This window comes from Vombatus ursinus, unplaced genomic scaffold (genome assembly GCF_900497805.2).
Source record: "Vombatus ursinus unplaced genomic scaffold, bare-nosed wombat genome assembly UNPS02014831.1, whole genome shotgun sequence".
NCBI classification, from domain to species: domain Eukaryota; kingdom Metazoa; phylum Chordata; class Mammalia; order Diprotodontia; family Vombatidae; genus Vombatus; species Vombatus ursinus.
Window position 1 is genome coordinate 448,452 of NW_020954609.1, and position 26,042 is coordinate 474,493.

Below are 26,042 nucleotides of genomic sequence, written 5' to 3' on the forward strand. Positions count from 1 at the left end.
TTTTCTCCCTAAAACTTAGTACAATGTTCGGTACATATAGGCACCTAATAAATGATTATTGATTGAGAGGAAGGAAAAGAGAGGAGGGCCACGGCATGCCACCTGAGCCTGTGATGTATGTAAATACCCCCTCCTCCATATTCTGAGGCGCCACAAACTTGCGGACCCCTCCCAGCAAAGCAACCCTTTCATCTAGCCCCACGCCTTCCTTCTAGGTGCTTTCTCCAGTTTGGGGGGACAAAAGGGAAGAGTGAGGGGAGGGGTGGAGAAGAGGGCTAAGGGCGAGGACTAGCCCCTTTCCCAATTCACAAAGCAGTCCGTCCCGGTCATGACCAGAAGCGGCACTCTTTCCGTGTCTCTTCTCTCAACTGCCTTATCAGAGCCCAGCCAGTCCCTTATCTCGCCGGGTCCCTCTCTTGCCGCAGCAGCCGCAGTCGCAGCCGCAGCCGTAATCGCAGTGCCCCCATTTTCCCTCTCTCATCCTCTTTGTCACTCTCATTCCCTCTCCCTCCCCCTTCTCTCTCCATCGAACCCTCTCTCTCTAACTATTATTGCCGCATTCGATTCTCTTGTTGGCTCTACTAGAGTGAGAGGACCCGGGTTTGGAGCCTGTCTCTGCCATTCGTGTGACCTTGGGTAAGTCACCTAACCTCGCTAGGCCTCAGTTTCCTCCTCTGTAAAATGAGGCCCATCCAGTTCTCCAGGGGGGGAGTCCGACAGCCCGCTTCTGCGTCTGTACTAAGCTAAGGGTGGGAAGCGGGGGCGGCTGTGGGGGGCCGCCCGCAGCCCCTCCTCCCCTTCCAGTCATGCCCAATTTTTTGTTCCCCCTCCCCACTAAGGGTGCCACGGAGAACACTGGATCCCTCTTTCATCCCCTCCATTCTCAGCCCCCCTCCCCCCACCGCTCTCGTCCCCCAAAAGCTTGCACTGAGGGCGATGACGTCACCCGAGGGCATAATGAGCCTGGCAACTACCGAAAAGCTGAGCTGTGATTGGCTAAGAAATAAATGAGCCGTACTGATTGGCCCAGCTGAGAATCGCCAATAGCCTTTGGCCCCAGCTGGCAGGCGATTGGCTGAGAGCATGTTACCGGGCGGCCGCGGGAGGAGAGCCGAGTAGGGATCGTGAGGCCGGGTGGAGCTGGGATGGGCTGGGCTGGGCTGGGCTGTGGGGGAGGGACTGCGCCCCGCCGTTAAACACCTGGGGTGGGGGTGGGGGTGCCGGGATGGATCTGCTGGGAAGCATTGTGTGATCCCCAAGGATGAGCCAATGCACGGCCACGCCCCCCGAGAGAAGCAGCTACCCTGACCCCACCATCCCAAGCCCGCCAGGCGTCCCAGGTCCCCCTGCCCAGCCAAGCCTCTGGCCTTCCGGGCCTTGGTCTGTACTCGTGCTGGGCCTGCCCCTGTCGGCCATGCCAGGGCCCCCAGGTGGGCAAGGCCATGGTTCCCTGGTGCCCAGCCCACTGCTGGTCCACACCCGGCCTGCGAGCCCGGATTGGCTGTGGGGTTTGGGTCCTGGTTTCCCCTAGACCTTTAGGGCCCCTTGCGGCTCTAGCATGACGAATGGAAGCACCCTGCCCTCCTTTCTCACTGCTGTTGCCCAGTTGCAGCAGCACCCAGGCTTGTGGTTAGTAGAGCTGAGAAGGCTCTGGGACAGTTTGTTCATCTCACCCAAGCCGCTGCCTTCGAGCAGGTTACCACCCAAAACCACAGGGTGGAGAAGCAGAAGGGCCACGTGGTTACTGTTATGAGTCTGCTATCTCTTCCCCCAAGTAGTGGCTCTACTTTGGTGAAATAAGGCCAACCCCTGGCCCCTCCCCTCATCCCAGTCAGTCAGTAGGCATTTATCAAGCCTCTGATGTATGCCAGGCCCTGTGCTAAGTGCTGAGGATACAAAGAGAGGCAAAAGACAGTCCCTGCCCTCAAGGAGCTTGCTGTGTAATAATGTAATAATGTGTGCAAACCCCTTTGTATGTACAAGATACTTACAGTGTAAATTCTTCAGTCCAAGTGAGATCAAGTAGAGAGAGTCACTGATACTCAGGCCTCACAGTAGGATGACAAGATGGGAGTACAGAGAAGGACAAAGACATGGTCCTCACACTGGGGAAAAAGCCAGAAAACTCCTAGCAAAGCAAGGAGACCTCAACAGGAGATGATCCAATTTAAAGACCTATGTTCCAGGCCCTGTCCTAGGTTCCACGGATACATTGAAGAACCGATCAGTCTTTAATAAACATTAAGTGCCTACTGTGTGCCAGGCACTGTGCTAAGCACTTCAGATACAAATATCGATGAATAATGAAACAGTCCCTGCCCTCAAGGAGCTTATGTTCTACTGAGACCAGGGCTTTGGCACTGGCTGTTGACCAGTGACTTGCCATGTGACTTAGGTACCTGGCCTTCTCTGAATAGAAGCAGCTAGATAGAGCCCTGGGCCTGGAGTCAGGAGGATCTGAGTTCAGATGTAGCCTCAAATAATACTTACAAGTTGTGTGTCCCTGAGGAAGTCACTTCACCTCTGCCTGCCTCAGTTTCCTCAACTGTAAAATGGAGCTAACAACAGCACCTACCTCCCAAGGTTGTTGTGGGAATCAAATGAGAGGATATTTGTAAAAAGCACTCTGTACAGTCCCTGGTACACAGTTTATTGTTATTCAGTCATTTCAGTCATGTCTGACTCTTCGTGACTCCATTTGGGGTTTTCTTGGCAGAGATACTAGAGTGGTTTGCCATTTCCTTCTCCACCTCATTTTACAGATGAGGAAATTGAGGCAAACAGGGTGAAGTGACCTGCCCAAAGTCACACAGTTAGGAAGGGTATGAGGCCAGATTTAAGTCTTCCTGACTCCAGGCCCCGCACTCTATCCACTTCACCATCTAGTTGCCTCCTGGCACACAGTAGGCACCATATAAATGCTTATTCTCTTCCTCCCCATCTGATCCTCCAGGGATAGAAAAAACCCTTCTCAGTCCAGATTGAGTTCCTGCAACTGTGAGCTTCTGAATTGGGCTTCTGAACTGTGAGGAAAAAAAAAAGAGGAGAAAATGGAGGAGGTGACCAAGAAGGAAGAAGGAAAAAAAGCAACAGAAAGGCCAATGGACTCAGCCCTTGGGAGGCAGCCTGCCCCGCTCTCCCACCAAGGGGAAACCAAAGCCACTATCCCCCAGAAGGGAGCTTTCCAGGAGCCAAAAGTGTGGGGCCCTGGAGAGGCAGAAGCAGGGGCCTATTGCCTGCAGGATGAGGAGGCTCTGAGCATTCCTGGGTCAGCAGAGGAGGATGAGGAGAGTGAGGCTGTCCAGGCCATGGCCCTAGGGCTGGAATTACAGTGCAGGCTTCAGCTCCACCTGGACCAGCTGGAGGCCAAGGCCAAGGCAGCAGCAGCAGCCAGGGACAGCTCAGAACCTGCCCTGGGGGCCTGTGGAAGTCTCACAGCCCCAGACTGCCCTCAGCCCTTGGCCTGCCAGGGCAGTCATGGGGAGCCCCATATCAGGGCCCAAGAGTTGGGGGCTGTCCTGGGGCAAGTCCCTGAAGAGGTCAAGCTGGGTGAGAAGGGAGGCTCAGAGTCATTTGGGGAGCCCCTTTGGGAAACAGGATGGTATCCTAGAGAGAAGGGGGAAATTGCTGCTGAAGCTTGGAGAGGCCTGCCAACCTCTAATCCTACTAGTGTCTGCCAAAGAAGGCAGCTCCACCCAAATCTGGAGCTAAAAGGGAAGGTGAGTATCTGTGTTCTGGCTCTTCCCCAGACCCTAAAACAACCTGGTGCCCCACCCCACTTCTTCCCTTGTCTGAGGACTTGGAGGAACATGAATCCTTTGCTGCTTCCCCACGCCCCACCAAACTTCCCTCTGCCCCATCTACTGTTGAGGGGAAGGGCATTGTCCTCCCTTCCCCAGACTTGATCCCATGTCTACTCCCCAGGTCCCTGAAGGAGCCAGCACCCTGCAGCTAACACATGGTAAGACTGCTCAAGAGAGGGTGGGGGTGTGGAGGGAGGTGTGGAGGGGTGTGTGTGTGTGTGTGTGTGTGTGTGTGTGTGTGTGTGTGTGTGTGTGTGTGTGTGTCCCTCCATCTCCACCTCTATAGGCAAAGACTGACTCACTGTTCACTGTTCCCCGGGGTAGTATAAACAAGTCCCTTCCCCCTAAGCCAAAATGAAGCTGTTTCCTTATGAGGAGAGGAATTCCAGCTTAGCTGTTCCCCAGGGGCTGCCAGGCCTGGGCACGTGTATGGGCACTGCTTTCCCTAGGACCCCCAGCCTTCTAGGGGGAGATGGAGGACTGCTTCTCCTGCCCCCCATCCCCTCTCCCATTGAACTCCAAGTGAGTCCTATCCCTGCCCCCCCCACAGAGAACTGCAGCCTCAGGAACACCAGTAGCCAGAAGCCTGGAGAGGCCCTGACCCCACTTGGGGAGCAGCTGGAGAGGTGAGAGACTCCCCAATGCTTCCACCCTCTCCACCCAGTCACCAGGTGCTTTCCTCACTCACCCTTTCCTTCATTTCCCAATGAAAAGCCAGAGTTCTGGTTGAAAAAGATCTCAGTTCAAAGCCCAGCTTTGCCTCTCACTAACTGTAATCTTGGGGAAATAATTTTTCCTCCCTGGACCTCAGTTTCCCCTCTTTCAAAGAAGAGGGTTTGACTAGATAATCTCTGAGACCCCTTCTAGCCCAACTTCTCTGGTCCTCTTATCCTATATCCTTGGCCCTCCTCTTTTCATCCCACTAATCCTTCAAACCCTAGCTGTGTGACCTTGGACAGGTTCCTTCTCTTGAGGCCTCTGTTTCCTCCTCCAAACCCCCTTCCTTTGGGATGATTGCCCTGACTGGCCTCTCTGACCTGCACTCTGAGCAGATTGCCCATATTTCTCTGCTACCTGGGAGGTTAGCCTTTCCCAGCTAGCCTCAGGGTTCCTCTCCCCTTGTCTCCCACACAGTGCCTAGCCTAGGGCAGGGGCCCCTAACTGCTGTACCCCCTCCCAAGGAAGCAGGAGCATCCTGGGCCCACGTCCTGAGGGCCCAAGTCACAGGGGTTTGGCCCCGCCCCCATGTTCTCCTCTCTTTCCGGCCCCCTGCCTCTGGGTTCAAATGTGTTTGTGTATGTGCTTGTGTGACCTCAGGCAAGTCCCTTCTCATTAGGCCTCATTTTCCTCCTCTGGCTCTGGCAAACAAAGGGGGATGGGGATTCGATGATCTATAAGCTCTTCCAGTCCCCAATTTGTGTGTGTCTGTGTGTGAGTGTGTCCACATCTGTCCCCTGCTATTGCCACCACTGCTGGTGCTGCCACCACCACCACCACCACCTTCGCTGCCTCCTCTGGCTGTGCTCTTCAGTCCCATATTTGCAGTCCCCCCCACCCCCCAGAACCTAGTCTGGACTCCCCCAGAAGCAGAGGAGGCCCTTGTCTACTCCTCTCCACCCTGTAGTCTGTCTGACCCAAAGACATTTGCCAGTGGAGGGAAAGAAGAGTCACAAGCTTCAGGTGAGTGACCCTGGGTGAGGGAAGGGATAAAGCAAGGGGATGGGTGCCTTCAGAGATCCAGGTGCTAGGCCTCCACAGCTTCTGTGCCCACAACAGGGGTGTGGAGGGTCATTAGAAACCTGTACTTCACTGACACCCTCCTCCATCCTTACCACAGGCAAGACCCCAGCTCCAGGACCTTTGGCAAGAGGACAGTGGCCTTCAAAGAAAGAACCTCTACATGGAACTGAGGGCCTGGTCCCCACAAGTCCCCAAACAGGTGAAACTTTGACTTCCTTTTCTTCTGGGGCAAGGTAGGGCCAAACAGAAACTGAGCTGGAAGGGGCCTCAGAGATTAGCCTTCCCTCCCCACTTCTATTTTATAGATGGAGAAACTGAGGCATAGAGCCGAGGATTGACTTGTTCCAGGTCATGCATCTTAGAGGCACAAGCAGGGATAGAACCCAGGCTTCCCAACTCTCTAGCCCAAGTCAATAAGAACATGGAGACTCAGTATTAGGGGGGCAAGAACCCCCTAGGTGCTGTGCCTCAGCATTCTTATCCTGGTACACACATAAGTGTAGACATAAGGGCTGGGCTGGCCTTGATCTGTCCATAAATGAAGTAGCACCAAGCAACACATGGGCAGATGCATGTCCCCTGGGACCCATATGCACACTAGGCCCACACACACACACACACACACAAACACACACACACACACACACACACACACACACACACACACACACTGAAGGAAGGGCCTACCTTTTGTTCTGTGCCAGGATCAGGGAAGAGGGTCCTCACTCACTCTTGCTTGCCTTCTTGGCCCTTCCAGCTTAGGGAGAGGGAGGAACCTGGAACTTCAACCCACAGGCTCCATCCCCACCTCTTGAGATGAGATGTCATAGCCTTCAACAAAACAGAATCTTCCCGAACACTTGATACTTACTAGCTGTATGACCCTGGGCAAGTCACTTAACCCCAATTGCCTCAAAAAAACAAAACAAAACAAACAAACAAAAAAAACCAGAATCTTCCCCTGGGGTTGAGATCATTAGGGAACTCTGAGCCCCACCCCCCATTTGTGACAGCAGGGTAACAGAGCCAAGCTTCCAGCCTGGCATTCACCCCACTGTACCCAAATGCAGAAAAAAACTGAGGGAGGAAGAAAGTCATCTTTTCTTTGTGTGGATGATGAGGAGTAGTTCAGGTCAGGGAGGTTGGGGGCCTAGGGAGAGGTGAAGTGGGCTTAGGAAAATTGGGGCCTGGTTAGGAGTTGGGAAGACACCTAGGAGCCTTCCCTGGCATGGCTGGTGCCACACCCTACTCCCCCAGGCTTGGGCACAGGGGGCTGATCTGGATGGAAATATTGTGATATAAGGCAGAAAGAGGAACTGAACCAGAGCCAGAGAGAGAAACCAAGAGAAAACAGAGAGAGAGTGAGACAAGAGACAGAGTATGAGAGAGAAACAGAGTATGAGAGAGAGAGAGAGAAAACAGGCAGGCTTTTGGACAGAATCCTCAGTGATTTCAGAGGCCAAGAATGAGGCCCATTTCCTTCCCTTCACTTCTTTTAGGATCCTTTTCCCAGGTCCTAGTTCAGAGATGAACTGAGGCTGGGCAATACTTGGTTGGAGAACAGGCAGGCAAAGGGGGCGGCCCATCTGGGATAGCTTCCTGTCATTATGAAAACACCTAGGATTGGGAGACTGCTGCCTGGACTAAGGAGAGGAAAGAGGAGGAAAAGAGATGGATAGGGACATTTTCCCGGAGTCCCCACTAGGTCTGCTGGGCTGAGCTTCTCAGTGGCTCTGGGAAGTGGACCCTAGCCTAATCTCTTTGCCTTTAGATGAGCTAGACTAGGAGTGCCCAAGAAACCTGCACTGATGTCCCCCCAGCCTCTGGCTCCTCCAAATGTAGCCAGAGTCAAGTCTTCCTGCACAGCTGGTGCTGGGAAATATTTTATCAAAGCATGGCCCATCAGGGCTAGAAAGGACTTTGCGGACCCTTATTCTATAGAGCAGGATTGAGGTGGGGGGTGGGGGGTCTGGAGAGACAAGGCCTAGAGAGGGAAAGGGTCCAGCAGAGTTAGTGGCAGAACTCAGAAGAAAGAGCAGGCCTACTGATCATCCAATCTAGCTCCCTTCATGTGTGTGCCACAATAATGCCCCATTCAACTCAATAAGCTTCCATTGGGTGCTAGGCACTGGGCCTTGCTTGATCTCTGTGAGGAGATGGAGGCAAAAATGAAGCAGTCCCTGCCCTCAGGGAGCTTATGTAGTGCTAAGGGAGAATGAAGGAGGAGTAAATATAAAATGTAAACCAAGAAACACTGGGTGCTGAGACAGGACCTGACAGTGGGCGGAATGGAGAATGGCTTCTTGGAAGAGGGAGGCCCAGAGGGGAGGGAGCCATTTGTAACATGTGCAAACATTCTGCCTCAGATGAGTACACATTGGCTGCTCTGTGCAGATCCCCAAGGTGGCTGTGAAGAGCATGGGAGACACTTAGGGCTCTTTTCTTCTCCCTCTCCCCCCCAGCCCCCAGTTGACCTGCTAGGTCAGAGCCTTATGGCTACTGCTGGAATCAGGCCCTTCTGGTGGTTCACCAGGCAGCAGAGCTAAGCCTATGATGGACATCTTCCCACTGTTGGAACCTGTGAGCTTCCTGAGGGAAGGGCCCCTGCTTGTAGGCCCCCGTTCACCTATTTTTGAGTCCTTTGTCCCTGGCAGCTCCTTGGGATCTTGGGCTGGGGAAGGGTCAGCCCTCTGCCACCATGGGAGGATCTAAAGCTGTGGGGGTACAGTAAGGCTGGGATCTGCCACCCACTCACCCCAGCCCTTTAGGACCTTCCCCTGCCTTTTCAGTGTCTGGAGAGAGCTCAGAGATCTCCTTCAGGCACATCCTCCTCCCTGTCCCCCATGGCCATCTCCCCAGTTCTTTTCTCTCCCTTTCCTTTTTGCTCCCTCCTACAAGCCATCCAGGAGACCAGAACCTTAGGAGCCAGGCCTGGCATCCATTGAGGGTGGCAACTTTTGAGAGAGTTGTCTTTGTATCTCCCCAGTGATAGAGACTTAATAAAAAGCTTGTTGGTCAATTGAAGTTGTGACTCTGTCACTGATTGTCCTTCATTTTGGGGAAGTGCCTTCACATCTCAGTGTAAAGTAGGGTGTGTGTGTGGGGGGGGTGAGTCTGGAGAGAACAGCAGGAATAAGACTAGATGATCTCAGAAGGCCCGTTCTAGTCTAAGACTCTGGGGTCCTAGGCCTCTGCAAGCTCCAGCCCACCCCCGTTGGTCCAGTTCTGGGCCTGGCTGTGCTAAGGGCAAGAAAAGGAAGATTCTGGAGAAGTCTTTGGCCTCCCCACCCCGCCTTTCATCCCACCTCTTGGCCCTGCTTCCCAGTCAGGGCACATGGTGAGGTTTTCGCCTATAGGTGATACTACTGTTTACTTACTACCTTTGAGGGAGTTACAGCTCGATGATGCACATGGTCCTCTGTCCAGTGAGGGGGTTAGACTCGATGAAGTCCAAGGGCCCTTCCAACTCCAAGACTAAGATTCTGTCATCTCTCTCCCTTCTCCACCCTAACCCTTCCCCTGCTCATCACCTGCCTACCCCAGGTCTCCTCCCTGCTCCACATGCTCCAGCCCTGGACCCTGACACCTGGCTTTTGGGGAAGACCATGCTGGGGAGGCAAGGAGGGGCCCATGTTCCCCTAATATCCTAGACTGGGGATGGGTAGCTAGATGCCCCTAGAAAAGGTTGTCAGGATCCCTGGATCCATCCCCCACCATCAGCCCCCTCCCCCCATGGCATTTTTTTTTAATATTGCCTTATATTCTCATACACCAGTAAACCTGGGAGGGACCTTAGAGAATTTGTAATCCAATCCAATTCCATTTGCCAGATGAAGAAACTGAGGCCGAGAGAGGGGCAGGGACTTACCCAAGGTCACACTGGGAGTTAGCCAGGAATCCCAGGCCAGAATTCTTTCCATTTTCTTTTCCATTGCTTCATTCACAAATAATTCTGTTAGGGGCCAAATATGAAGGAAGAGTGTGGGCTAGGCTGGAGGACCTTGGAGATTAGAGGGAGAGGAAGGAACCCTGGACAAAGGAGGACACTAGGCAACTCTGTCCTTAGCAGGCTTCTGGAGGAGCAGAAGGACCTTTCTATCCTGATGGGGCTTAGGGAGAGGTGGAGCCAAACTGGGGTGGGGGGTGGGAGGGGGTCCCAGCCAGACTGTAGGAAAGCAGCAAACAGCATCAGGGTCCCTGTCCCAGTTATTTAAATAGAATTAATTTTTGAGACGATGGGAGAAAGTGGGGGAGAGGCCCCCCTCCCCTGCCCCGAGTCTGCTCAGCTCTCTCCCTCTCTCATTCGGGTCTGCTCCATCGAGCAGTGTGATTGGGGTCAAGGTCCACCCAAGAACTGACCCCTGACCCTCAGCCTAAACGAGAGATAGAGGTGTGCCTCCTCTAATCCTACCAGTCAGTTTGAACTGGGGGGAGGCGTTGAGGAAAGAAGAGCGCCCAAAGTAAAGCGTTCCAAAAAACTAAGACGGCACCCTAGAGCAATCCTCTCCACCACCACCACCACCCCCCCTCCTTGCCCCTCTGGGGTGGGGGTGAGGGTGCCCTCCCTCTCTGGGCTGGAGGGCCGATGGGCTGTGAGCTCATTCCCCCAGGGGCGGGGTCGCCGCCAGCAGTGCCATCACCCGTCCCCCCTCCTGCCCCCTTCCCCCCCCAGTTTCTCCTTCACTCTTCCTCTCGCTCCCTCATTCCGGGCTCCCCGGCGACTTTACCAATTAAGGCTTTCTCCGCCCGAGCCGGCTCGGACCCAGGGGGGGTCTTACTGCTGACAAGAGGTGGCCCCGGCCAGTGGGTGAGCTCCCGCAGCCCAGCCCAGCCGAGCCCAGCCGCCAGGCAGTCAGTCTGCTGGCCCTTGCCCTTCTGGTCCTCGCCGCCCTGGGGGGAGGAGTGCACGCTCCTGGGACGCGGCTTCCGATCCTGTCAGTCCCGTCTCCGGCCAGACCTGAGCCGGGGAGCCAGCACAGCCTCCTCGCCGGCAGGTCGAGGTGCCCTCGGCTGCAGAAGCCAGGGAGCTCAGGCTCTCCGTTCCCGGCTCCCGACTCCAGGTTCCAGGCTCCCGGCTCCCAGCTCTGACTCGGGGCTCCAGGTAAGACAGCTGCTCCCTGCAGCACCCTCTCACCCCATCCCACCCCCGTGCTGCTGACAACTGGGACCCGGGAGGCATAGAGGCAGACGGGCTTCTCTACCCTGGGCCTGCCCAGTCCCATCTAAGGCGCGCCCCCCTCCCCACTATACCCCCCTTCCTAGTCACCACAGATTCTCTTGGCCCAGACATCATCTGTCTTGGGCAGGGAGAGGAGGCAGGGGGCAGAGCCAAGTGGGTAGGAAAGGGCAGGACCTGCTGAGTGGGCAAAGGGAAGAAAAAGGAAACCTATTCAGGAGATGGATGTGCTCAGAGCCAGTGGATGCCTGCCCCTCCATTGTGGAGAACTGCTGTGGATGTATGCAGGCAGGCAGCAAAGCTGAGGGATGGGGTGGGGGGGGACAGGACAGAGAGATGGACATGACTCCAGGTCACTCTGTGGATGGGTGTGTAGGATTCCAAGTCATTGTGTGTGTGTGTGTGTGTGTGTGTGTGTGTGTGTGTGTGTCTGTGTGTCTGTGTGTCTGTGTGTGTGATTACAGGTCACTCTATGGGTGGGAGTGTAAGATTGCAAGTCTGTGAGTGTGTAAGATTTTAGATCATTCTGTGTGAGTGTATGTGTGTAAGATTCCAGGTCACTCTGTAGGGGTATGTGGGAGTTTGTGAGGGTGTGTGTGTTGTTTGTGTATAAGATTCCAGATTACTCTGTGTGTATATAGATATAGATATATATGTAAGATTTCAGGTTACTTACTCTATATATGTACGTGTGTGTGTGAGTGTGTGTGTGTGTGTGTGTGTGTGTGTGTACACGAGTGGCTAGGCTCTTAGCCACTTCATAGCTATGTGTTGGGAAAACCAAAGAGCCCAGAAGCCTCCCACCAGACACCTGTGGGAGCATGTGGTATCCCTTGCCAGGCCCTGATGCTGTGCCCCTTGGTACACAGTTCCACTTTAGCTGCTCTGTGGACAGTGCTGTCAGGGTATCTGGATGGGGTGTTGGGTTGGCATGGGCAGGGAGCCCCCTGGCTAAGAATGGATTGGACCTGTCTTCAATTCAGTTGAACAATGCCAAGTCCTTAGCTTCCTCCATGGGGCAGACTGAGTCTCTAAACAGGAGGATGCTTGGAGACTAGGGATGTGTGGCCCTGGGTGGTGGATGGGTGAGGCCCCACACCTGGCACAGCTAATATGCCCTCTGATTGTCATTCCCCCCATCCCCTCAGCCTTTCAGTCTTCCCTCTTCTTTGGTGAGGGAAGCCCCTGGCTGTCAGGCCAGCATGAATTTAGAGTTAGGGTTAGGTGAGGTGCAGGACTTCTTGCTCTACCCCACTTTGAGCCCTGGAAGAAGCATCCCGGGGCCTTGCTCTAGCTCTGCCATGGGGCTTCAAGTCACATTCTGAGACTGTCAGCAAGGCCCTTAGAGACCATGAGGCTCTGGGGAAACTGAGAGCCCAGGAAGTGAGAGGAAGGAGTGGCCCATTGCCTTAGCAGACCATCCAAAAAGAGACAGCCTTCAAGTCTGAGCAGCAGGCAATGCTGAGTGTCCTGGGCAGGGGAATCGGGAAGGCAGCACGCCAGGAGAGGGGCGTGGGTCTGAGGCTATGTCTGACTTCTCAGTCTCATTCCAAATAAGGGAAAATATGAGCGGGCGGAATTTCAGCTTCCTCGGACAGGGGAGCTACTGGGGTGTGGGATGGGGCGTCCCCTAGTGTCCAGATGTCCACATTGCAATCCCAGGTGGCGCTGGGGTCTGCAGAAGAATCCTAGCTAGCTAGCATTCACCGCAGCTGGAGAGACATCAGAGACTGTTCAACCTGACCCCTTCTTTTTACAAAAGTCTTGGGAGCCCAAGGCCTTTAAAGCAAAGTGACTCATTAGTAAGAGACAGAGCAGGGTTTGAACCAGATCCTCAGATTCTAAACCTAGTGCTCAGTGTACTCACTGCTCACTGTCCTCAGGACCCAATGGTGCAAATCCAAGATTTTGCTCAGGGAGCAAAATCTAGTGGGTTTGGGTGGATTTCTCTGGGAATTGGGGGCCTGGGGCTGGAAATCAGAATGCCCGAGGTTAACTGCCTCCCCAAACAGGAGTTGATTGGTAGATAATCCCCTACCTCAGTTCTACCTTCCTGGAAAGCAACAGGGCTCCTTCCACGGGGAGCTGCATAAATAGCAGCTCAAATACCAAACTCAGATTTTCAGGCATTTGTGTTCACTGGGTTCTGGGTTCTTTTCTGTTGGACCCCGAGCTCATTGCAGGGAGGCGGGGGAGCACTACTGAATGTAAGAAAAAGGTTGTATCAGAGCTGGAAACCTAATCCCCCCACCCATAGATGGACATGAAAAAGATCAGGGAGACTGAAATAAACCCAGAAATGCATTGGCATGGCAATGAGGCCAGTCTAGAATTAAAAATAGGCCTCAGGTAATTCATAAAGTGATCTAAGTGAGAGTTGACCGTATTTGGATGGGTCATGCTGCAAAGACCACGGCCTCCTCCTTCCTACTCTCCCCTCCCCGCCTCAGCAGGAAAGAAGAGAGTGGTGAGGAAAGGGAGGGGAGATGAGTTGGGAAGAGGCCCAGTACTGACGCAGGATTTCCTGACAGATGGATCAATGACTTAGGTCTTAAGGTTCATTCAATGAAGTGAGCCAGGCACTGTTCTGGGGGCCCAGAGCTGGAGATAGGAACATTAAGGCTAAAATGAGAAAAACCAGGCACATTTGGGGGACAGAACCTGGAGCAACTTGGAAGTGACACTTGTCTTTCTCAGCTCCTTGCTCCTTACATGGAGAAACCCCTCCCCCCAAATCCCAGAACAGTAAACACATTGGCTCTTCCTGCTCCCATCTTTCCTTCACTCTCCCTGTTCCTCCTCCTATCCTCTCTCTAACTTCTTTACTACCCTTCTCTGTCTACTGATCTCTTCCTTTCTCCCTTCCTAACCCTGTCCTCTCTTCCCTGTCCCCTCACTTCTCTGTCCCTTCCTCTTCTCTCCTAATCTTGACCTCCTTTCCCGGTCCCCTGACCCCTTCTAACCCTGACTTCTCTTCTCTGTCCCCTTGAACCTTCCTCCTCGCTTCCCTGTCCCCCACCCCACTCCTTCTAATCCTGACCTCCCTTCCCTGTCCCCCACACCACTTCCTCTTTTCTCCCCTTCTAACCCTGGTCTATTTTCTGTCCACCCTTTTCTTCCCTTTCTTCCCCTCTCAGCACTCTCCCTAGCTCCCCTACTGCAGGTTCTGCCCTCTGCTGACTTCCTTTGGTTCTTCTTTACCTAAAAAAGTTGTGGCCACTAACTGGGACAAAGTAAGTGCTTTTTTTCCCTGGTTTGGCTAATAGAGGTCAGCAGGGCCTCTGGTGGTGTGACTCAGTTCCCCAAGAGCTGGGTGTGTTTCTCTCCTCATTCCCCCCCCCCCCATTTCTGCCTCGGGGTTTGGTTTTGGCTGGCTGGTGGCTACAACCCTTAGGGGTGGGGCAGGGCAACCAGTCACTACCACAAAGGCTAGGCCAGATTGGGTCCACTGAGGCTGGGAGGGAGGAGACCCTGGAATCTGGGCCCTGGTACTCCTGGTCCTGTGCTCCTAGGTACTGCCTGCCCCACCTCACTGCCCCTAAGTGAATGCTCCAGTCTTCAGGCAGTGTGACACAGCGCATCCAGCTCTCCTGGGGTGCTCTGGGGGCTCTGCCACTCAAGTCTGGGAGTTTCAATTGCCTCCCCAGTAAAATGGGGCTAAAAAAACCAGTCCTGCCTATCTCCCCAGGTGATTGTGAAGGGCTTTGCAGACCCCACCCCCTTTTACTCCTTCCCCCTCACACCACCCCTGAGACTTCGATTTAACTGCCTTCTGAGAGGATGCTGCGAAGTGGAGGAGGGGCAGGTTTCTAAAACCTGGGACTGCCCCTAGGGGGGTGCAAGGCTGGCTGGGAACTGCAGGGTGTGGCAGGGGCCTTGGATAGGGGCTGAGAGCTCAGAATTGAACCAAATATGGAAGGGAGGAGACCCTCGGGTCCCTTCTCCAGAAGCCTGAGTAGCCCCCTTTCCAGACAAGCTTCTGGTGGTGGGGGGATGTCCTGATCTTTCCTGATCTGGAAGTGGGGAGCAGTATTTTCCTAGGGAGAATAGAATGGAGAGTGTCCTTTTCTCCTTCAGCACCCCTTTCCCTCTTTAGGGGGTCAGGGGAGAAGGAAGAGGTCAATTAATCTCCTCCCTCTTCATTCCTTGGCCAAATAGGGAGTGCTGGGGTTGGGGTGGAGGGCAGGCGGGAGCATTGAATTGACGGCCGAAAATACAAGGGCTCGCCTCAGGCTTGCAGGGAGGATGAAGTCTAGTATCGTTCTAGGCAGAAAATGAAGGGATTCGGTAACATGCCCGGGCCCAGTGGACAGCTGCAGTTATAGGGGGAGGGGGGGAACAGGGACCCAGGATCTTCCCAGAGAAGAGCCCTAGTGTCCTGGGAAAGCCTTCCTCCCTTTAACAGATGGAGAAACTGAGCCTGTCCATCTCAGAGCTGAAGGAAAGCTTTACTGCCCAGGCTATTGGATGACTGGGAAGGCACTTGTGTACATAGAGACCATGAACATGTGGGCGAGAGGACAGAAAGGGAAAAGAAAGATTTGGCTGCTGGGAGGCACTTCGTGGGACGACTGCTAGCCCTGAGAGCCCAGCTACAGTCTAACTGCTGGGGTGACATTGATCCAATTCTTTCTCTTCCCTGGACTTCAGTTTCCTCCAACAAGGAAGCAGGGAGAGATGAACTAGGTTCCTCAGGCTCATTCCACCAGTAAAACTGCTGGGTCATTGGAGGGGTGGGGTTTGGACGGAGGAGGCCCACAGAAGTGGGGAGTGGGATCGGAGAAGGAAAGTTAGCTCTTCTCTGCTTTCCTTCACCCGGCTGGAGGTGACCTCTCCTCCTTCATCAAACCCCAGGGACAGGGAAAGGGGATACGTTTAAAGAGCCATCAGGGTAAGGCTAAGCTTGGGAATGAGTTGGAATTGGGGCGGCTGGGGTGGGGGTAGGGGCAGAATGAAAGCTTTGCAGTAGTTCTGTGCTGGATGGAGTGGGGAATGGGGGCCTGGAGGGAAGAGGGGAAGGGGGGTTAGGGGAAGAGAAGGGGAAAAGGGTGGAGGGGAGAGGAGGACCCAGCCCCCTCACCCCCTCACCCCCGCCTCTTTCTCCCTCTCCGGCCCGCCCCCGCCCCTTCCCATTTAAAGGGACGGATCGCACAGCCACCCCAAGGCTGTGTCTCTTCCCCCAGCTCGTCTGGCTCTAGGTGCCTGCGTCTTTAATTAAGGAGGGCCGCCCCCTAGCCGGGCTCCAGCACCGCCCCCAGCCTCTACAGGCTCTCAAAATGAGTAGCTCCCACCCGCGGCCCGGCCACAGCCACAGCCCCAGCAGTGCGGCTTCGGCTTCGGCAGCGGCAGCAGCAGCGGGCGGCGGCGAGAAGGACAAGGACGCCGAGATGCCGGCCACCGAGAAGGACCTGGCCGAGGATGCGCCGTGGAAGAAGATCCAGCAGAACACGTTCACGCGCTGGTGCAACGAGCACCTCAAGTGCGTGAGCAAGCGCATCGGCAACCTGCAGACGGACCTGAGCGACGGGCTGCGACTCATCGCGCTGCTCGAGGTGCTCAGCCAGAAGAAGATGCACCGCAAGCACAACCAGCGGCCCACCTTCCGCCAGATGCAGCTTGAGAATGTGTCCGTGGCGCTCGAGTTTCTCGACCGGGAGAGCATCAAGCTCGTGTCCATCGGTGAGTAGCAGGGGCACCACGGGCTGGGCACCACGAGTGCGGGGCAGGGCCGGGCTGGGCATCCGAGGCGCGGGCCATGTCGCCAGCCCTCCGTAGGGGCCCCCTCGGATCTGTGACTCAATCAGTCTCAGATCTCTTTGCCCACACATGTTCCCCAGGCCTGGCATGGGCCAAAATAGCGGTGCCAAGGCTCACATCTGGTCTAACCTGTTGGAGTACGGGCCCAGGATATCACCCCCCAGCTAGTTCCCTTCCCTTTGGACCCACGTTAGGGAGGGGTGGCCCATTAAAGGGCAGAGCCCGCAGGAGGTGGGGGGGTGCTGTTTCGACATTTGTGTCTTGGAGGAGGCAGGCTTGGGGCTGGCGGCTCCCGAAACAAAGGAGGAGTCCTGCCTGAGCCCGCCGCTGTTCTAGAGCTGAAGGAATGTTGCTGGAGCTGTTAACTGTTTGTGGATCGGGGGCATCTGGTGGGGTCAGGGAGTGTGTATGACTGTGTGTGACTGAGGGGAGGAGGGCCTCTTCCGGGCATTACCTGGGGCTGGACCCCGATGCTCAGCCGCCCCCCCCCCTTCAGCCCGTCCTCTAGCACCTTCTTGATGGTGAAGGGCTGGGTGCTTCCGTGGGTAGGGGTGGGTGTGGCAGGGTAGAGGTGCTGCTGCCAGCCGAAGGAGGGACTTCCCCAAGCCATTGAACCAAATTGTTGCTTCCCGCCCCTTAGGGCCTGCTGGGCAATAGTGGCTTGTACTGGGGCTAGAGAGAAAATGATGCTGCCCCCTGCCCAACAAGGATCCCGACAGGGTACATGGACATGTACATTGACCACTGCAGACAAACTTGCCTCTGCTTTCCATCTCCTGCCAGTGTAAACCTGGAACACCCACCCTCCTCAGCTCTGACTCTTAGAATCTTTCGGTTTTTTCAGGGAGCAATTCAGGGGCCACCTCCAAGAAGCCCTCCCTGATTTCCTCCAGCCGTAGGTTTCCGGAGAGCCCTTGGGCCACCTTTTGCCCATCACACTTGCCTTGTATTACTGCTTATTACGCTTATCCGAGGGCAAGCCCTGACATCTACCTTACCCAGCAGAGCCTTGATTAAAGTTGACATGTATAGGTTTAGATGAAAGGAGAGGTCCAGGTGAAAGGCACGTGAGACATCTCAGCAGAGGGAACTCACATGCAGCCGGGAAGGAGGGGGTGAGAGTGGAGTGAGTAATCTTGGAAGATGTCCTGGTGTAGGTGAGCTGAGCCAGGATGGAGAAGTATTTCAAACAACCAGGATGTGGAAGGCTGGGGCCGAGGGGTGGGAGTAAGGCCTGTGCCATAGCAGGAGACGATGGGACTGGATCCAAATAATGGAGGAACAGGAGTAAACATGCCCATGGGCTGCAGTAGACTGGCAGCACTTCTTAAACTGTGGGTGAAGATATGGGGGTCTCAACCCACAGTTTAAGAAGTGTTAAAGGGGTCTCCAGTTTAAGAAGCCCTGCAGTAGAGAACTTCCCAGCTGGGAAGAGACACCCCCCCCCCCCCAGTTTGTGTGGCCAGGGGCAGCAGCCTAGCTGTGTGGGTCTGTCTCCTACTCAGTCTCTCTCTTCCCACTGTTCCTAGCTCCTGACTCAGAAAGCACAAGTAATCTGGCTGAGGGGCGGAGGGGAGGAGTACCTGTGGCTGGACTGAGAGTGAGAACAGATAGGCTTGGTGCCTGTATAAGGGGAGGCACCCAGAAAATGTTTGAGGGAGAGTACCAGTTGCTGATCACCATTTGATGCTCTGGATGGAGGCAGATTCTGATTCAGTGACCATCTAGTCCAACCCCATCATTTTGCAGATAAGGAAACTGAGGCCTCAAGAAGGCATGGGACCTGCCCAAGATCAAGCTGTTGCCCAGATTGGGGCTGGGTTTATTTTTCCCTCCCTGAGTAATGATTAGAACAGCTCCAAGCCCGTGTTTCCCTCCCCTAAATTCCTCCTTCTAGGGCCTGGGGGCTCACTCACCTAGTAGGCTGTTTCTGAGTGTGCTGCCCCCTCTTCTCCTCCCAACTCCCAACTAGGGCCTATTGTGGTTCTGGGAGCCCAGCAGGGTTGGGTACCAGGCCCCACCCTGTTTCCTGTGTTGAAGGGGGAAGGGAACAGATTGGTAAAGACTGGGTCTGGGCACCCGCCCAAATCGTCCTTCTCCCGTTTCTTTTGCTCTTGGCCCCTCGTGTTTCCAGCCTCTATCTTTTCTCTCCACCTCTGGAGTTCGATTGAGTCCCAGGGCTGCCTGGCAGGCCTTCCCTTCCCCATGCTTTAAGCCTCTGTAGGGTTTTTAGACCTCTAGGGTTTTCTGCAGTCTTGGGCTCTGGAGGGCTGAGAAAGGAGCTGCTTTGGGGTTACTTCCCTCCCTGGAAAGCCTTCCATTCTGGTTACAGGAATGTCTTAGTCACCAGGCCCAGACCTTGGAGGCCCATACCCCCTCCTGCCAGCCACCCTTCGGGGTCTCAGGGGCTTTCCCCCAGTCCCTTCCCAGACATTCCCCCCTGCTCCAAGAAGTCTGAATTTCTGGGGCAAGAAGGGACTGACTCACCTCCCCCCCACCAATCCCACATTGTATCTGGGCCCTGAAGGGGGTGGGGTGGGGCAGTTGTGCCCTGAAGCTAGGGAAGAAGGGAGGGTGGGTGGAGAGAGTGGGTAGATGGAGGAAGGAAGGCAGGATATGGGGGGGGGGAGTGGGCCCTGCCCCAGCAGGGGGGTTTGCTCTTCCATCTCCCGCCCCTGATTCCTAGAGCTTTGCCCATATATGGCTAAAAAATGTTGGAAAGCAGCATGATTAGCAGGCTGGGGCCCAGCGGCTGAGGGGGAGGGGTGTGTCACCCCAGCAGAGGGGGGCGGGGCCCAGCTGGGAGATGGGGGGAGAGGGGAGAGGGGAGGGCCTGGGCCCCAGCCGGGGCCTGGGCTGGTAGCTAGGCCGTGGGAAAGGCCCCTTTGGTAAGGGCTTTGGGCTTGGTGGGGCAGGGATAAGCTGTGTGTGTGGCAGATTCCTAAATACTTACTGCCTTAGGCATTCCAAGGGAGTCTCATGCCAGCCTGCACAGAATTGATGGGAAAGAGCCTTGCTCTGGGTTTCACTGTGGGCAAATCCTCTTTTTTCTCTGGGGGCCTCAGTCTCTCCTTTTGGATCTCTTCAGTGGAAGTGAAGAGATAAGCACTTTGTAAAATACTACACACACACACACACACACACACACACACACACACACACACACACACGAATGACCATTGTTGTGACTGGAACTGAGGGTGTGTCTCAGGCACTCCCTAAGATAGGGCCTGGCCTGGAAGCTGGGTCGGCCTCCCTGTGTATGAGGGATGGTTGGTGATGGCTCATAACCTGGCCTTACCCAGCCCCTCTTCCTCAGTGCTATTTACCTACCTACCTAGCACATCCAGGCCCACTAGGCCAACAAAGGGTATGATAGAAGAGGTACCCAGCTTGAGCTCTTACCAATGCCAGCTGGAGGCTTGGCAGATCTTGTTTATATTTGGCATTCTAGCTGGCAGTGAATAGTCTTTTCTACCTTCTCTCCCTATCAACTACTTTGAAATAGGTGAGATGTAATCAGGGAAATAGGGTTGAATTTGAAAAGTGGAGAGACCACTTGAGGTGGGCCATCAGGGCAGGCTTCTTCTTGCCCCTCTATGCATTTCTACCCAGGGAGAATCTGCTAGCTTTCTAAGCTATCTAGAGCTCTCAGATATTGATGGGTAGGGCTATTCCCCTTGGTCATGTTTGGGTGTGTTAGGGTTCTCTTGCTTCTGGAAAACAGTTTAGCAAGTGCTGAGGCAGAGAACTCTGGGCCTGGAGAAGACTGGATTGAGTGCTTCTGGCCTGGGGAGCAAACTGAAGGCCTGGGATAGAAAGGAAAGAATCCTGAGTTCTAGTTCCAGCTCTGCCTCAGTGTGACCCCTGGCACCTTGCTTTCTGGGCCTGGTTGAATGCATCTATAAAATAAGGGGCCTAAAGTTATCTCTAAGGCTTGTCCAGCCTTGATATTTCGTAAGCCCCTTATATGGAAAAGTCTTATTCCAGACTTTCTCTTCTCTCCTTTTTGGTACCCTCCCCACCCCCTTTCCAGCTGACTCAGAAGACAAACATTTTTTTTCTGCATTTTTTTTTTTTTAACTTTGGGGAAGAATCTTACAGATAAGGACTAAGAGGATCTATCTCCTTTATAGATAGGCGTGGGGAGGTCTGCTGTGACCCCATTTGCTGAGCCCTGTAGAAAAGAATGTTTCTGCATTGGGTAAAGTTGGCATCATCCCTGCCTTTGTGGAAGTCCTTTTGGGGCTCCTGGTAGGTAGACCAAGGCACTCCCCTCAAGGATAGAAGCAGCAGAGAGTCAGATTTCAAATCCATATAAAGAGAAACTTCCTACAATTAGGGCTGTCCACAAGAGGAGAGGGCTACCTTAGGAGGTCATGAATTTGCCATTCCTGGTAGTCTTCAGATTGACCACTTCTCATGCCTGTTGTAGAAGGGTTTCCAGGGTAGGCAGGGTGAGATTGGTGATCTGAGATCCTTCCAACTCAGAGTCTGATTCTCCCACCCCCACCCAAAGCCCCTTTCTTATCTCATGGAAACACAAGAATGTGTTGGCAGGGACTTTTGAGTTTTATCTCATCTGATCTTTACTTTACAGATGGGCACTTTGAGGTCCAGGGACAGGAAGGGACTTACCTGAGGTTTCAGGGACAGAGCTGGACAAAAATCACAAGATCTCGGAGTTGGCAGGAACCTCTAGGGCCACCTCATCCTTTAACCCTAACTTTGTGAAACTGGGAGGCATACTACTTCTGCTGATACATGGCTACCCCACGTGCTGAAGCAGGAACCCATTCATTCCCCTTGGAGACCATTCTCCAGACCTTTTGTCATATGAAGCCTAAAATGGAATCCTTTTGACATTTCTACCCCCCACCCCCATTGTTGCTCCAGGTTCTGCCTTCTGGGGCCTAGCAGAACATGTGTAAGCCAGGACATGGGATTTCTTTTCTGGTTTTTCTTGGTGAGATGGCCTTTCTGCTCTAACTTTCCTCCTCAACCTTCCTGCTGTTTCTTTTCTTAGACCTCTCTACCATTCCCACCCCCACCCCCCTGTTGCAGGCTTGGGTCAACTATTCAGGGCAAGGCCCCCTGAAAGGCGGAGTATGTGTAGAGGCTAGTTGTCTCCTGAGGCTAGCTGAGAACTCTGCTGATTGGGGCTGAGGGAGTTGCCATGGTGATTGGGGTGGCTACTCGCCAGGCCCTTCGGGTGGGTCTTGGAATATCCTGGACCATTTCCCCAGGCCAGGCCCGCCAGGTTTTCCTGGGCCTGTTCCTTCTTCTGGCTCTTGGCCTGCTGTTCAGTTTGCTTTCTGTGGTTTGGGGTGGGGTGGGCCTGTCTTTTTACTCCAGTCCCCTAGATCAGAGGGGATTTTTGACATGTGGGGGTATATTCTTCCCTGAGCTCTTTAGGATGCACTCTGATCAGGACCATTCCTTTTATTCCCTGCCCCCTTCCCCTTCATTTCTTCCCTGGCCCTCAGGGCTGGCCTGGGCCTCCTGAGCCCAAAATAGAGCAGCAGCAGGGAGGGAAGCAACCCTTGGCAGCCTCAGCCTCTTCTTGCTCCCTCCCCAAGGCAAGCTGGGGCTTGTTCTAGGGGCTATAGAGCTATCTAGGGAAACACAGGACCTGTTTCCTGACTAAGCCCCTACCTGTGGAAGCTTCCCCTTCCCAGTGGAATGTCTTAATATTTTGGTTCAAAGGCAGAGCTAGAGCCTGCTGATCTACATAAGCCTATACTACACTGAAGTGGGGGAGGGGGAAGCTAGCACCAAGAAAGACTTTCTAACCTTTGGGATAGTAGGCATTCTTTCCCCCCGGCATTGCCTGTATGGGAAAGGGGGGATGAAACCCCAACAGTCAGAGATTTTGAGTCAGCAGACCTGAGTTGAATCCTTGCTGTGCCAGGACCTAAATGTGGCCTGGGGCATGTTCCACTGCCTTCTCTGGGCCTCCTTTTCTCCTTCTGTAAAATAAAGGGCTTGTGCTTTCTCTGAGGGGTCCCTTCCAACTCTGCTATTCTGTGGTCCTATGTGTAGGCCTCAGGAATGTAGAACTCTATCTCCTCAGTGGTCCTACCCTCAGGCTGAGGTGACTCAGGGCTCATTAGTTATGCCCACATAGTCTTGGCTCCCTTGTCTTTCAACCTCCACCCCCCCCCCAATTAATTTCTGCTGACTTTTGCAAGCTCTCTATCTCTCTGTTCCCCATGGGGCCATAATCTGCCTGGCTGACAGCCAGCTCACTGAGGACTTTGGGGGTAGGGAGTGGGGGAAGAAGAATTCTGTTTCTTTTTTATATACATGTGCACACATACACATTCACATGTACATATTCTTTCTTTCTTTACCCCTCTGTCCACCCTTTCTTTCATTTGATCTTTATAACCTTGTGAAGTGAATCGTATAGATGAGGAAACTGAGGCCCAGAGGTTAAATGACTTACCCAGGGTCGTTTAGTTAATAAAAGTCAAGGAGGATTTGACCTCTTGTCTTTCCTAATTGCTGGTCTAGTGTTCTAGCCACTTCTCCCTGCTCAAGCACCCTCTCCTCTGAGTCACTGGCATTCGGAGCTAACCCTCTGGGGAGGGGCTGAGGTACTGGTGAGTGCTAGAACCTCAGAGGACATTTCCAAGACCTGTAGTCTAATCCTGAGTGTCTTCCTCACCTCCTGGGAAACCTTTGCCAAGGTCTTTCCCTCATCTGCCCTGGATGTTTCCTCCCTTCCTTCTAGGCTGGATAGATCTTACATTTGGCAAAGACCTCTGGGAACCATAATTTTGTGTATCTCCCGCACTTAGCCTGGTGCCTGGCACCCAGTAGGTACTTAATCAGTGCTTGTTGACAGATCCTTGAGGGTTCTAGCCTTAGCTAGAGGCTACCATAGCCCTGTGTGCACCCAGGGCTCTGGAAAGAAGCTGAGCAGACATCCTTCTCATCCCACCCCATGCCCCCCTGCAGACAGCAAGGCCATTGTTGATGGCAACCTGAAGCTCATCTTGGGTCTGATTTGGACCCTGATTCTGCACTACTCCATCTCAATGCCGATGTGGGACGAGGAGGAAGATGAAGAGGCCAAGAAGCAGACGCCCAAGCAGCGGCTCCTGGGCTGGATCCAGAACAAGCTCCCTCAGCTGCCCATCACCAACTTCAGTAGGGACTGGCAGAGTGGCCGTGCCCTTGGGGCCCTCGTGGATAGCTGTGCTCCAGGTGAGGGTCGAGCCCTGCTGCTCCTTCTGCCCCCAGGCTTCCCCACTTAGGAATCAGGGCAGGGAGAATGCTGGGAGGGACCAGATTTCAAGATCCTCTGTGCAGAGGAAGGACCAAGGAATCACCCCCACCAGCACCTCCTGCCACTGTGTATTGGCACAGGTTGACCCCCTTGCCTTGAATGCTCTTCTTCCTCATCTCCATCTCTTGGAGTCCCTACCTCCCTTTAAGGCTTAATTCAACCCCTACCTCCTACAGAGGAGGCCTTGGCTGACATCCCCATACCTGAATAGAATGTATTCCAAGGCAGGGACTGATATTCACTGTGTCCCCCTCACTGTCCACTATTGGCTCCTTGATACTGGACCAATATGGTATGAGCTACTTCCAAGGGTGGGGGGGAGGACTGGTTCATGCCATGGGGTTCCTCTGTCTGCTGCAGGCCTGTGCCCTGACTGGGATTCCTGGGATGCCAGTAAGCCTGTGAACAATGCCAGAGAAGCCATGCAGCAGGCCGATGACTGGCTGGGCATTCCTCAGGTACGAGCTTTGCCAATATTTGTATCCAATTCAACCTACTGTCTCTTCCCTGTCCCAAAAGAGCTATGTGATTGATGTAGAGCTGGAAAGGAACTCAGAGGCTATCCAATCTAACCCCCTTGATTTACAGAGGAGGAAACTGAGACGCAGAGTAGGAAAGTAAGAGTTGGAGGGATTTAACCATAGGTCCTGTGACTCCAGGTCAAGTGCCTTTTCTACTGGGCCTCTGGTTCCTTGTCCCAGTTTCCCCTCATGAGTCCCCCAACTCCAGGCTCTCCCTTGCTCTTTGACTGTAAGTAGGGGTAGCTGGAGGATGGTGCCAAGTTGGCTTGGCCTCCTCTCATCTTAACAGCAATGTCCAATCTTCTACAGGTGATCACTCCTGAGGAGATTGTGGACCCCAACGTCGATGAGCACTCAGTCATGACCTACCTGTCCCAGTTCCCTAAAGCCAAACTGAAGCCTGGAGCCCCACTGCGTCCCAAGCTCAATCCAAAGAAAGCCAGAGCCTATGGGCCAGGTGAGGAGTTTTTGCCTTAGTGTAGTGGCCAGTTGGAGACAGAAGGGTGGACCTTAGGGAGATTGGCACTTTGGTGGGGGGCAGGAGGGCAGATGTTCTGAGGTCCAAGAAGAAGAAGCAGGTACCAGCTGTCTAGGCAGGCAAGGACTTGAGTCTTGATGCTGACCTGCTCCTGCCAAACCCCTCTATAGTGAAGGGGTCTGGGCACTGGCCACAATGAAGCTTAATACTGATACCAAGCTAAAGGCAGCCAGCAGATATCCTCCGCAGAACCCTAGAGGAAACCAGTTAGGCCACCAGATTGGAGAGAACGGGAGTGGATAGGGGATTGGGCAATGACCCCACACAAGAAGGTGGTGGGCATCTGTGTGGGGACCCTTTGCTTGGCCATGATGCAGGGGAGAGTTGGGAGCCAGCCTTGTGCCATCCTGACTTCGCCTTGGTATCTCCCTCATAGGAATAGAGCCCACTGGTAATATGGTGAAGAAACGGGCAGAGTTTACCGTGGAGACAATAAGCGCTGGCCAGGGGGAGGTCCTGGTGTATGTGGAGGACCCTGCTGGGCACCGGGAAGAGGTAGGTGTTAACCCTCCCCTTGCTCACCTATGGGGTCAGGTGGAGAGAGACTGGAGACCTGTGTGGGGAATAGAAGGAATCTAAGGCTAGTTTCAGAGAGAAGACTGGCCCAGAAGTAGGTGAACTGTGTCCTAGCCTCATGCCTGGCAAGCTGACCAAGGCCCCCTGTCCACCATTACAGGCCAAGGTGATTGCCAACAATGACAAGAATCGCACCTTCTCTGTCTGGTACATCCCTGAGGTCACAGGGACACATAAGGTGAGACTGAGGGTTGGGCCAGAGGAGGGGAGGGAGAGTAGAATGCTGCCAGCCTCGCTTCTTTACTCCCATCTCTCCCTGCATCCTACCTTGTCTAGGTCACAGTCCTCTTTGCTGGACAGCACATTGCTAAGAGCCCCTTTGAGGTGTATGTGGACAAGTCCCAGGGAGACTCCAGCAAGGTCACAGCCCAAGGCCCTGGCCTGGAACCCAGTGGTAACATTGCTAACAAGACCACTTACTTTGAGATCTTCACTGCCGGTAAGGCTGACCTCCTTCCTATCCTTTCTCCCCCCAAATCTTCCCCCTCCCAAAATCCAAGAGACCTAGAGCCAGACCTATAAGGGGCCTTAGAGGTTACAAAGGCCACATCCCTCGTTTTATGGAGAAGTGGTTGGACAGGTATTTGATCCCAAACCCAGTGCTCCTTCCACTGCCATACCCTATCTCTCCACTAAC

The 26,042-nt window shown here is 54.1% G+C and overlaps 2 protein-coding genes and 1 long non-coding RNA gene across 5 annotated transcripts in view; 2 read left to right on the forward strand and 1 right to left on the reverse strand.

Annotated features, from left to right (window-relative positions):
• Positions 1-391: 391 nt before the first annotated feature.
• Positions 392-8,567, forward strand: LOC114025500. Of its 2 annotated transcripts, none has more exons than XM_027838929.1 (6): positions 392-636; positions 2,954-3,719; positions 3,925-3,961; positions 4,354-4,429; positions 5,641-5,742; positions 8,006-8,567. In XM_027838929.1, the coding sequence occupies exons 2-5, from the start codon at positions 3,051-3,053 to the stop codon at positions 5,711-5,713; spliced, it is 855 nt and encodes a 284-aa protein (XP_027694730.1). In that variant the 5' UTR covers positions 392-636; positions 2,954-3,050; the 3' UTR covers positions 5,714-5,742; positions 8,006-8,567. The 2 variants fall into 2 exon arrangements, with proteins under 2 accessions (XP_027694730.1, XP_027694731.1); XM_027838930.1 differs by lacking the exon at positions 392-636 and adding an exon at positions 1,074-1,115.
• On the reverse strand, positions 2,892-9,491 carry LOC114025501. The gene is made up of 3 exons (XR_003567038.1): positions 9,412-9,491; positions 6,231-6,391; positions 2,892-3,023 (listed from the first exon to the last, which is right to left on the reverse strand). It is a non-coding gene; the product is annotated as an uncharacterized LOC114025501 (long non-coding RNA).
• Positions 9,492-10,544: 1,053 nt separating this feature from the next.
• Positions 10,545-26,042, forward strand: part of FLNA (filamin A) — a 57,713-nt gene continuing 42,215 nt past the window's right edge. For both annotated transcript variants that reach the window (XM_027838927.1, XM_027838928.1), the window contains exons 1-8: positions 10,545-10,644; positions 15,903-16,398; positions 23,440-23,688; positions 24,131-24,228; positions 24,601-24,748; positions 25,206-25,324; positions 25,506-25,583; positions 25,682-25,844. In XM_027838927.1, coding sequence (XP_027694728.1) covers positions 15,996-16,398; positions 23,440-23,688; positions 24,131-24,228; positions 24,601-24,748; positions 25,206-25,324; positions 25,506-25,583; positions 25,682-25,844 — 1,258 coding nt within the window. In that variant the 5' untranslated portion in view covers positions 10,545-10,644; positions 15,903-15,995. The remainder of the gene's footprint in view (positions 10,645-15,902; positions 16,399-23,439; positions 23,689-24,130; positions 24,229-24,600; positions 24,749-25,205; positions 25,325-25,505; positions 25,584-25,681; positions 25,845-26,042) is intronic.

Coding starts and splice junctions, on each gene's coding strand:
- LOC114025500 (XM_027838929.1), top strand. CDS start 3,051: ATGGAGGAGGTGACCAAGAAGGAAGAAGGAAAAAAAGCAACAGAAAGG. Junction 3,720..3,924: donor ATCTGGAGCTAAAAGGGAAG/GTGAGTATCTGT, acceptor TCTACTCCCCAG/GTCCCTGAAGGAGCCAGCAC. Junction 3,962..4,353: donor CACCCTGCAGCTAACACATG/GTAAGACTGCTC, acceptor CCCCCCCCACAG/AGAACTGCAGCCTCAGGAAC.